The sequence below is a fragment of the Microcaecilia unicolor genome, chromosome 11 (assembly GCF_901765095.1).
Source record: "Microcaecilia unicolor chromosome 11, aMicUni1.1, whole genome shotgun sequence".
NCBI lineage: Eukaryota > Metazoa > Chordata > Amphibia > Gymnophiona > Siphonopidae > Microcaecilia > Microcaecilia unicolor.
Genome location: NC_044041.1, coordinates 37,521,594 through 37,533,979, shown reverse-complemented (window position 1 = coordinate 37,533,979; position 12,386 = coordinate 37,521,594). Strand labels below are relative to the sequence as shown.

The following is a 12,386-nucleotide window of genomic DNA, read 5'->3' as shown; positions in this document are numbered from 1 at the left end:
TAGACATTTCGTAAAAACCATGGGAGCTGATGCGAGGCCAAAGGGCAATACGCGGTACTGAATGTGAAGTGTTCCCAGCTGAAATTGAAGATCAGAATATGACTGTATGCATCCTTTAAGTCCAGAGAGAATAGCCAATCGTTTTCCTGAATCATAGGAAGAAGGGTGCCCAGGGAAACCATCCTGAACTTTTCTCGGACTAGGAATTTGTTCAGGGCCCTTAGGTCTAGGTTGGGACGCATCACCTTGTCTTTTTCTGTACAAGGAAGTACCTGGAATAGAATCCCCTCCCTTCTTCCCCTGGTGGAACGGATTCGACCACTTGGGCCTTTAGAAGGGCGGAGAGTTCCTCTGCAAGTACCTGCTTGTGCTGACAGCTGAATGAATGAGCTCTCAGTGGGCAATTTGGAGGTTTGGATAACAAATTGAAGGTGTATCCTAACCACTGGTCGGAGGTTATAAGAGGCCACCTTTGGTGAAAAAATTTTAACCTCCCTCCAACCGGCAAGTTGTCCAGGACGGATACTTTGACTGCGACTATGTTCTTCTGGAGCCAGTCAAAAGCTCATCCCTTGCTTTTGCTGGGGAACAGCAGGGACCTTAAGCATACACTGTTGATGAGAATGAGCGCGCTGGGGCTGAGCCTGAACAGGCTGGCGAGCCGCAGGGGTGTACCTACGTCTAGAGTAGATATAGGGAGCGCTCCGCGACCCACCAAAATACCTCCTGGATGAGGAGGTGGCTGCCGAAGACTCCAGCGGGAGACAGAAGACATAGCCTCAGTATGCTTTTTGGTCAGTGACCACCGACCTTCTCTCCAAATAGATTATCCCCCCAGCAAGGGGCATTCACCATTCTCTGCTGGACCGAATGGTCCAGGTCAGAAACACACAGCCATGAGAGTCTGCGCATTGCTATACCCTAGGCAGAGATTCTGGATTCCACGCCAAAAGTGTCGTAAGTGCCCCTGGCCAAGAACTTGCGATACACCTTCTGCTGCTTGACCAACTGGTGAAATGGCTCGGCTGCGTGAAGAGCTGGTAAACCTGAATACGGGCGATGAGCATAGTGGTTTGATACATCTTTCTCCCAAAAGAGTCCAGCGTTCTCTACCTGGGGGAGCCGAGGCATAGTCCCTAGTACTCCTGTTTTTGAGAGTGGCATCTACCACCATGGAGTTGTGGGGTAACTGAGACCTCACCAACCCAGGTTCCCCGTGGCTCTGATACTGGGAATCAATCTTCTTGGGGACCACAGGGACAGAGGGGACATCCAGTTCCTAACGAGGACTGCCTTGAGTATCTCATGGAGAGGAGCCGTCACTGCCTCCTTAGGTGGAAAGGTGTAGTCCAGGACCTTGAGCATCTTGGCCCTGGGCTCATCCTCCACTTCTACAGGGAATGGAATGGCCTCCGCTATTTCCTGTACAAAGGAGGTGAAGGAGAGACTCTCAGCTGGAGACAGTCTCCTTTCAGGTGGAGGGGAAGGCTCAGAAGGGATTCCATAGGACTCACTGGAAGAAAAGTACCTGGGATCCTCTTTTGATTTCCATGAGTGCTCCTCTTCAGTATTGGACAGCACTTCCCTCACGGATGTCCGAGACCGGGCCCACCTCGATGTGGAGGACCCATGTCCTTGAGAACAGTGTCCTTGAGAACAGTGTCGAGGAGTTGGCTCCTGACTCAACTCCGGCGAAGCTTCCTCCACCGACATTGAGGGAGAGCTGGCCTGGGTGACTGAGGGCCAGGTGGGGCCACAGCGGAAGGCATGGCAGGCGCAGGCACCCCCAATGCACATCACTGCATCAACTATTGTACAGCAGCATCCATCCCACTGGTAGTCAAACTAATGGAAGGCTTGGTAAACAAACAAATTAATGACTACTTAGACAAATTCACTATACTACACAAATCACAATCAGGATTCCGTCCCTTACAGAGCACCGAAACAGTACTACTTACCCTCTTAACTAAATTCAAGCAGGAAATAGCAATAGGTAAAAGCATACTTCTACTACAATTTGACATGTCCAGTGCATTCGACATGGTCAATCATAACATACTACTAAGACTCCTTGACAACTTTGGAATCAGTGGAAACATACTCAAATGGATCAAGGGCTTCCTAACCACTAGAACCTATCAAGTGAAAGATAGTACAAACATATCATCACCTTGGCAACCAGACTGCGGAGTACCACAAGGATCACCACTATCACCGATCCTTTTCAACGTCATGATGACCTTGACCCCACTAGCCAAGTCCTTAGCCAACCAAGGCCTCAACCCATTTATATATGCAGATGTCCCCTACAAACACGACCTGGCAGAAATCTCCAATAAAATAATCAGTTTGAACATCATGGACTCATGGGCAAACGCATTCCAACTAAAACTCAACACAGAAAAAACACATTGTCTCACAATCTCATCACAATATAACACAAACAAACCCACAAATATCAACATCCCAGGCCACACCCTTCCTATTGTAGACAATCTGAAAATCCTCGGAGTAACAATCGATTGGAATCTCTCACTAGAGAATCAAGCGAAATCCACCATAAAAAATTCTATGGTTCTCTCTCTATTTTTTTTCTTTTTTTTTAGTGATGAGGCAGAAACAAACAGGGAAGGAAAGGAACAGCAAAAGCCTGTTCAGAGGGAATTTGAGGTGCAGCAGGGACCCAGCAACTGCGTATGCTGCCAAAGGGGACACCACCAGTCCGCCACCCCCATCTCAAACTGGCCACCAGCCCAGGAGCACCCTCAGAGGCCTTGGGCCCAGGAGCTAGAGAAAAAGCCGTCCACCACCTGCTGAGATAAAGACATACTAACTGAGGAAGGAGCTGGCCGTCTGGCATCACTGCCTTCAGTTTGTTTATCTCTATCTCCACCTGCTGGTAGGCGGACTTAACCCACTAGTTCCTGGATTCATCTGCTGCAAGTGACAAGGAACGGGAGATGGGTGTCCTTCTCTCAGGGTCGCCCAAATCGGCATAATCGAAAGCCGATTTTGGGCGTCCATAACTGCTTCCCGTCGCGGGGACGACCAAGGTTCCCGGGGGCATGTTGGAGGCATAGCGAAGGCGGGACTGGGATGTGACTAACAGATGGGCGTCCTCAAGCGATAATGGAAAAAAGAAGGGCATCCCTGACGAACACTTGAGGGACTTTACTTGGTCCTTTTCATTTTTACGACCAAGCCATAAAAATGTGCCCTAAATGACCAGATGACCACCGGATGGAATCGGGGATGACCTCCCCCGACTCCCCCAGTGGTCACTAACCACCTACCACCCCGAAAAAAAACAACTTTAAAAACTTTTGTCTTGAGGAGGCTGATCAAGATGGCGGCACGAACGATCCCTCGTGAATGACTCACCTCAGTCTGCTGGAGATATCCTCTTTTTTCTTGCTATAGTAGCGAAAAACTTTGTCTCTGTCTTTTTTCTTGGTTGATATGCCGCATAAGAGGAAGGGAGCCGTTAGAGTCGGAGCCCCGCCGACACTAACATCAACGCCGATCCAGCAAACTCTTGAGGTTTCATAACGAGGCAATCCACTTCCATAGTGACCGGAGACCCCGTTGACTCGACGGCGCAAGGAGACGCCGAGATTCAGGGGCAGGACACGTTGTTGTCCCCTCTGGTTAGACCCCCACCTCCGCAACCAGCTGCATTCAGTGGGAATGAAGCTTTCCTGAACCGTAAGTCGGAGTTAGGAGCGCCGTGTCGGGGCTCTACCGCTGGGTTATCAGCTGATACCTCTATTCCAACTGAGGTTGTAACCGCCGTAATGGCGTCGAGAACAGGAACAACTAAGGCTTCTCCGGCGAAGGTTACTCTGGAAGCTATTTGGGAAACGCTCCAGAATGTGGACCAAGCTGTGAAAACTTCCACGGGTAAAGTAGAAACTTTATCGAAAAATGTTCAAGAATTGACTGAAACATTTGCAAAGATGAAAGTAGAGATAAATGAGAAAGTAAATTCTATAACAGAGGAAAATATAAAACTGAGAGAAATTTCACTGAAACTTATTAAAGACAATACTCTGATACACAATAGATTGGAAACTTTTGAAAATTATAATCGTAGATTGAAAATTATAATCGTAGATTGAATCTCCGGTTGTTAAATTTTCCAAGAACATCAGTTTACTCTCCTCAAGAAATCTTTAAAAGATATTTGGTTGAAAACTTAAAATTTTTGCCTGAAAATATACCACCCCTAAACAAGATATATTATTTACCAACGAAAAAGAATAAAGAGAAGAACAACAGATTGCACAACCACAAGGAGAACTGAATGTATCAGAATTATTAGATACTTCCTTATCAACAGCTATAATGGAAAGACAAACACTATTAGTATCATTTATTTTCCATCAGGACTTAGAAGCAGTTAGAAAAATGGCTTTAAAGAATTTACAAGTACCATTTTATGGAGGGAAAATCTGGGTATTCCCAGATGTGACTAAACAGACCCAACTTAGGAGGAAGGACTTCTTAGCTCTAAGAACTGCTACAGTAGCTTTGGATGCAACATTTAACTTAAACTATCCTTGCAAATGCAATGTTAAAAATATGGGGATAAATATCTTTTCTTTAAGCCTGAACATTTAAAGCAATTTATCGAACAGAAACAAGTATTACGAACCTAGTTGGGAAAAGCAACTTGACCATGGGTTTATAAAGAAGAAAAATTTAAGTGGATTTAGTGTTAAGCAATTGCTTTTACATATTTCTTTGTTTATAATTGTCTCCTGAGATATATGGATTAGTCTTCTCTGTATGGTGGTCTAATACAAGAGGGTAAAAGATTTTTCTACGTATATTGTAATTCAATATTACTTGTTATTACCTGCTACTATCTAATCTGTTTTTTTTCCGTTTCAAGTATTAAGCTTGTAAAATTTGAAAAATTATAAATAAATGAAAAAAAAAAAAAACTTTGTCTTTTTTTTTTTAATATAGTATGGGTGAAGGACGTCCTTCGCTATGCCTCCGTCCCTGCGATGGCAGTTGAGGACGTCCTTTGCTATGCCTCCATCCTTGCGACGGCAGTTGAGGACGTCCAAAATGTGGATGTTTCTGTGAGAAGGACGTCCATGCCTCCGACACCCCCTTTATTTATTTGGATTTTGGATCACAAGTAGCAGCAGTGGGATTTGAAACGGCCACCTCTGGATTGCAAGACCAGTGCTCTAACCACTAGGCCACTCCTCCACTCCACTCCCTTGAAATTTGGCCGTCCCTGTGGGGGGGGGGCAGTATGCAGGTCCCTGGGGGGGGGGAGGTATGTGTGTGTCAGCGGAGGCATAACGAAGGTTTGGACGTCCTTCTTTCAAACATTTTGGACGTCCTCAACTGCCCCCTCCCCGCAGGGACAGAGGCATAGCAAAGGACGTCTTCAACTGCCGTCACAGGGACGGAGGTATAGCGAAGGACGTCCTTCATCCATACTCTAAAAAAAAAAAAAAAAAAAGACAAAAGTTTTTAAAGTTGTTTTTTTCGGGGTGGGAGGTGGTTAGTGACCACTGCATGCCTTTTTCCATTCAGTTAGTCCACTGCAGTGCCCCCTAGGGTGCCCGGTTGGTGTCCTGGCATGTCAGGGGGACCAGTGCACTACGAATGCTGGCTCCTCCCACGACCAAATTACTTGGATTTGGTCGTTTTTGAGATGGGCGTCCTCGGTTTCCATTATCGCCGAAAACTGGGGACGACCATCTCTAAGGTCGACCTAAATGTTGAGATTTGGGCGTCCCCGACCCTATTATCGAAACGAAAGGTGGACGCCCATCTTGTTTCCATAATACGGGTTTCCCCGCTCCTTCGTGGGGACGACCTGCGAGGACGCCCTCAGGAAAACTTGGGCGCCCCGTTCGATTATGCCCCTTTATGTCACCAGCAGCAAGAAGCAAGTTATTAAACATTTAAACTTGTACCTGGCGTGGGTGGGGTAATGAGTGGTGGGAGGGGGGAAGAGTTATTGGAAAATTCAGTTTGACTTTTGTTTACCAGTTGTACATTGATTATGTTTTTCATCTCAATAAACTGATACATAAAATACTAAGTGAAGTTTAATATTTAAAATGAAAATGAGGGTTGGAATGCTGCAGAACAATACAGTGCAGGAGAGTCCGTTCTAATTTCGAAGGCCTGCTACAACTCCTTGTGGTGGTAGAGGAAACATTATCAGCCTCACATAATTTATTGAAATCTGATGACCCTCTTTTCCTGTAAGATTGCAGTGGCTCTTACTGGATAAGAACACACTTGAACTGGGCTCTAGGGGACACTCAAGTCCATGCTCTTCAACTATAAGACTATCACTGTTATGATCTGGTTACATAGAAGATCTGATCAGGCTACATAGAAGCAGTGGCGTAGCCAGAAGTCAATTTTTGGGTGGGCCAACAGGTTGAATGGGTGGGCACTAGACAGTGGTTTGCTGGTAAATGTTTAACAACAGGCTCAATCCCCAGTCCACCTCTGCGCCCCCCCCCCCTTCCACCTCCCCTCAAAATTGCAGAGCTGGCTATAGCCGGGGAGAGAGCCTGGAGGGGGGGAGGCAATGCATTACTCTCTCCAGGAAAAAAAAAATTAAATGATCCCAGGTTCCAATGTAATTCATGTTTAATGTGGGATAACATGCCATAAATAAGTAAATAAATAAATATAAACTTTTAATGTTGAGCACCTGATTTTCAAAGTGGACATATTCCAAACACTATAATGAAAATAAAATGATTTTTTCTACCTTTGTTGTCTGGTGACTTTGTTTTTCTGATCATGCTGGCCCAGTATCTGATTCTGCTATCTGTCCTCTTAACTCTGTTTCCAGGGCTTCCTTTCCATTTATTTCTTTACTTTCCTCCTTTCTTCTTCATTTCTTGCTCTACATCCGTAAGTAAAGCTGGGTCCTCCGCAGACTTGACTGTCCAGTGGATCCAGCTTCTGCCTATTTTCTCCATCCATGTGCTGTTTTTCTCCTCTCTTCCTTTTCCCTCATATATCCTTTCTCTCTCTTCCCTCCCCTCCATCCATGTCAGCATTTCTTCTCTCTCCCTTTCCCTCCATCCATGTGCATCTCCTTCCTCTGTCTTCCCTCCCCTCCATCCATGTCAGCATTTCTTCTCTCTCCCTTTCCCTCCATCCATGTGCATCTCCTTCCTCTGTCTTCCCTCCCCTCCATCCATGTCCAGAATTTCTTCTCTCTCCCTTTCCCTCCATCCATGTGCATCTCCTTCCTCTGTCTTCCCTCCCCTCCATCCATGTCCAGAATTTCTTCTTTCTCCCCTCCATCCATATGCATCTCCTTCCTGTCTTCCCTTCATTCTCCTCCATCCATGTCCAACAATTCTCTCCCTGCCCTCCCCTCCATCCACCCATGTCCAGCAACCATCCTCTCTCCATTGCCCTTCCCTCCATCCATGTCCAGCAACTCTCTTCTACCCTCCCCTCCATCCACCTATGTCCAGCAACTCTCCTCTCCCCTGCCCTCCCCTCTATCCACCCATGTCCAGCAACTCCCCTGCCCTCCATCCATCCATATCCAGCAATTCTCCTCTCTTCCCTGCCCCCTCCATCCATCCATATCCAGAAATTCTCCTCTCTCCCCTGCCCTCCCCTCCATGTCCAGTAATTTCTCCTCTCTCCCTGGTCCTTGTCCTCCCATCCATGTCCATCGATGCTCCTCTCTCCCCTTTGACCATCTCCCTCTCATTCCCTCTCCAGCACTCCCAGTCCCCCCTCTGTCTCTCCCTTACCCAGTCTCCTAAATTCCTCCCCCATCTTTCACCCACTTCATTAGTCCCCCATTCCCCATACTCTGTACTTACCACCCCTCCCAGCCCCATCTATCTCCTGCTCCTTCCTTCTGCTCACCACCCCTCCCAGACCCATCCTTCTCTCTGCTCACCACCCTCTGCTGAATAAAGAAGACAACGTGGATGCAGGCAGCACAGCAGCTCACTGGTTTGCTTGCTGTGCTTTAAGTGAATGGCGACGGCTGTGCAGGGGAGTAGAAACAGAGATTTTAAATCAATGGCTTCCTTCTGTAGTCGCAGCAGCGAACTGGCGGGCAGTGGCACTAAAAGCATAAAGCAGCGAAGCTCTTCGATTCCGTCCTTCGCTAGTTCGCTTTCCATTTCCTAATTCCTGCCCTCTCAGCATCCCGCCCGCCCGAAAGGAAATGACATCAAAGGAAGGCGGGACGCTGAGAGGTCAGGAAACAGAAAGCAAACTAGCGAAGGACGAAATCAAAGAGCTTCGCTGATTTATGCTTTTAGTGCCGCTGCCCGCCAGTTCGCCGCTGCTGCCAGTCTGGAGAGATCAGCTGGGTGGGCGGGCCCAAGCTGAAATTGGGTGGGCCTGAGCCCACCCAGGCCCACCCGTAGCTACGCCCCTGCATAGAAGATGGAATATTTCTAAGCATGATGACTTCAGGTGCTGTAGTTCAATTAGATCCAGTTCTAATTGATCTGGAAGCCTAAATAGCAGGCCAAAAACTTGAAAGTAGTTATGTATAAAAGATAAAATCTCTAGAAACTCTTTAAAACATTTGTGGAACTGTACTTTTTGTTGTGGAGTTTCACTGTGTTTCTAGGCAGTTACTGGCATTCTGTAATGATACCTGTGGAATCGTAGCTTCCCAGTTCTAAGCTTCCTCCCTCTGGATTTGCACCTAGCAGGGTTGAAAGGCACTCAGCAAGCTCTTCTTCAGTCATGTGCTCACCTGGAAGAAGGGAGGAAATGTATCACGTTGTTTTCTAACCTGGCTGACTAATTCAAATAACTTTTGCTTTTATCTCGGGCTGCATTTCGATTAAAATTTTAATTTCAATTAATCACACAAATAAAGGTATATTATTTGTTTAATTTTCCCCCACTGCAGCTCCTTGTGACTCTGGGCAAGTAATTTAACCCTCTATTGCCCAGCGTCATAAGGAGCTGCAGTGGGGGGAAAAATTAATAACATACCTTTAATCATGTGATTAATTGCGATTATAAATTTTAATAAATATGCAGCCCTAAATAAATTAAAGAATAAAAAGTAAAAAAAAGGTAAGAAATACAAAATAGAAACTGACAAATTACAAATTAAAGTATCTAAAACAGCATGCAGAATAGATATAAACAGCCTTACAGTTTTTACAGCCTACTTCGAAAGCTAAGTTACTTACCTGTAGCAGGTGTTCTCCGAGGACAGTAAGCATATATTCTCACAAGTGATGCCACAGAGCCTGGTGCAGACACTGCTAAGTGCACTGTCACTTTAAATCAGAATGCGGTCTAGAAATGTCTTGAGAGCATTCCAGACTGATCACAGTTATAGGAGGTTGATAACGTTTCTCTTCTGGGGATCAAGATCCCTGTGTGAGAAGACCCTTGAGGTGAGCACCCCAACCTACCATGGAAACATCCATGGTGAGGATCTTGTGATGTGGAAGGGGCTGAAATGGAAGACCCCATGCATCTCTGGATTCACTCAAATAGTATCTGAGAGTAAACCCGTAGCTTGGGACCGAAAGGAGAGGGTCCACTGAGGAATTAAGAAATGGAGTCAAGCCAAAGGCATTACATATTCAAGCCTTGCAGATCGAGAATTGGTTATACTCCTCCTGTTTTTGGTATGAGAATGTATCTTGAATAGAACCCTCAACACCTGTCTGGCAGAGGAACTGGTTCTATTGTATTCTGCTGGAGGAGAGCCGAGAGCTATTCTTGAAGTAATGTCATCTGGCGAGAGCTGAAACGAGACTCTATTGGTGGATTGTCAGGAGGTCATTTTTCCCTACACAGGGCGTAGTCATGCTACATGGGACATAGCACCCACAGGTTGGAGGTTATGAGAGACCATCTTTGATGACAGAGGATGAGCCTTCCTCCTACCGGTAGGTCGCTTGGCACAGACAACTATACGTTGGCAATACATTCTAGAAAGGAGTCAAAAATTGAGTTGTTGTTTAGACTGAGAAGGGGTTTGAGATTTCTGACCTAGCTTTTGCCTCAACCTAGCTGTTGCCTCAGACATGAGCACTGAGGCATAGTCCTTTGAGGTGGATGAGGAGTGGAATTGTAACAACGCTCTGACATATAGTAATTGGAGTGGCGGAATCCTCCCACAGATCTTCTGGTAGAAGAGGAAGTAGACGACTGTTGCCTCAACCTAGCTGTTGCCTCAGACATGAGCACTGAGGCATAGTCCTTTGAGGTGGATGAGGAGTGGAATTGTAACAACGCTCTGACATATAGTAATTGGAGTGGCGGAATCCTCCCACAGATCTTCTGGTAGAAGAGGAAGTAGACGACTGTGGCCTGGATAGAGTTTTAATAGTATCTGTATGTTTTTTTTTAATTAGATTGGCCACCTCCTCAACTTTATCAGCAAATAAGTTGTCTCCTCGACAAGGGATATCTGCTAGATGGTTTTGGACAGCAGATTCAAGGTTGGAGACTGTAAGCCAGGAAAGACGTCGCATTGCCAATGCCAAGGCGGAAATACGTGAAGAGATATCCAAGGCATCAAAAGCTTGCCTTGCTAAATATTTACAACAGTCAAGAAGTTTCCTGTGAAGGTTGTGGAATTCTTCAGCCTTCTCAGGAGGAAGGAATTCTGCAAAGGATAGAGTAGTCTGTATTAGAGATTTTAAGTAAATTGTGGAATAAAGCTGAGAATCCAATAAGTGATTGGCTAGCACTGAAGCATGAAAAGTTTTTCTGCTAAAAGAGTCTAATGTTCTAGCTTCTCATCCTGCAGGAGCAGAAGCATGGGATCTTGCATCATGATATATATATCACAAGTGTGATACAGTGGTGGAAATAAGTATTTGATCCCTTGCTGATTTTGTAAGTTTGCCCACTGACAAAGACATGAGCAGCCCATAATTGAAGGGTAGGTTATTGGTAACAGTGAGAGATAGCACATCACAAATTAAATCCGGAAAATCACATTGTGGAAAGTATATGAATTTATTTGCATTCTGCAGAGGGAAATAAGTATTTAATCCCTCTGGCAAACAAGACCTAATACTTGGTGGCAAAACCCTTGTTGGCAAGCACAGCGGTCAGACGTCTTCTGTAGTTGATGATGAGGTTTGCACACATGTCAGGAGGAATTTTGGTCCACTCCTCTTTGTAGATCATCTCTAAATCATAAAGAGTTCTGGGCTGTCGCTTGGCAAGTCGCAGCTTCAGCTCCCTCCATAAGTTTTCAATGGGATTAAGGTCTGGTGACTGGCTAGGCCACTCCATGACCCTAATGTGCTTCTTCCTGAGCCACTCCTTTGTTGCCTTGGCTGTATGTTTTGGGTCATTGTCGTGCTGGAAGACCCAGCCACGACCCATTTTTAAGGCCCTGGCGGAGGGAAGGAGGTTGTCACTCAGAATTGTACGGTACATGGCCCCATCCATTCTCCCATTGATGCGGTGAAGTAGTCCTGTGCCCTTAGCAGAGAAACACCCCCAAAACATAACATTTCCACCTCCATGCTTGACAGTGGGGACGGTGTTCTTTGGGTCATAGGCAGCATTTCTCTTCCTCCAAACACGGCGAGTTGAGTTCATGCCAAAGAGCTCAATTTTTGTCTCATCTGACCACAGCACCTTCTCCCAATCACTCTCGGCATCATCCAGGTGTTCACTGGCAAACTTCAGACGGGCCGTCACATGTGCCTTCCGGAGCAGGGGGACCTTGCGGGCACTGCAGGATTGCAATCCGTTATGTCGTAATGTGTTACCAATGGTTTTCGTGGTGACAGTGGTCCCAGCTGCCTTGAGATCATTGACAAGTTCCCCCCTTGTAGTTGTAGGCTGATTTCTAACCTTCCTCATGATCAAGGATACCCCACGAGGTGAGATTTTGCGTGGAGCCCCAGATCTTTGTCGATTGACAGTCATTTTGTACTTCTTCCATTTTCTTACTATGGCACCAACAGTTGTCTCCTTCTCGCCCAGCGTCTTACTGATGGTTTTGTAGCCCATTCCAGCCTTGTGCAGGTGTATGATCTTGTCCCTGACATCCTTAGACAGCTCCTTGCTCTTGGCCATTTTGTAGAGGTTAGAGTCTGACTGATTCACTGAGTATGTGGACAGGTGTCTTTCATACAGGTGACCATTGCCGACAGCTGTCTGTCATGCAGGTAACAAGTTGATTTGGAGCATCTACCTGGTCTGTAGGGGCCAGATCTCTTACTGGTTGGTGGGGGATCAAATACTTATTTCCCTCTGCAGAATGCAAATAAATTCATATACTTTCCACAATGTGATTTTCTGGATTTAATTTGTGATGTGCTATCTCTCACTGTTACCAATAACCTACCCTTCAATTATGGGCTGCTCATGTCTTTGTCAGTGGGCAAACTTACAAAATCAGCAAGGGATCA

General features: G+C 46.0%; 1 protein-coding gene across 1 annotated transcript in view; it reads right to left on the bottom strand.

Moving 5' to 3' along the window:
• The window catches only part of WDR66 (WD repeat domain 66), a 428,322-nt gene that overhangs the window by 14,887 nt on the left and 401,049 nt on the right, over positions 1-12,386 (bottom strand). Inside the window, exon 21 of the mRNA XM_030218324.1 lies at positions 8,636-8,737. Coding sequence (XP_030074184.1) covers positions 8,636-8,737 — 102 coding nt within the window. The remainder of the gene's footprint in view (positions 1-8,635; positions 8,738-12,386) is intronic.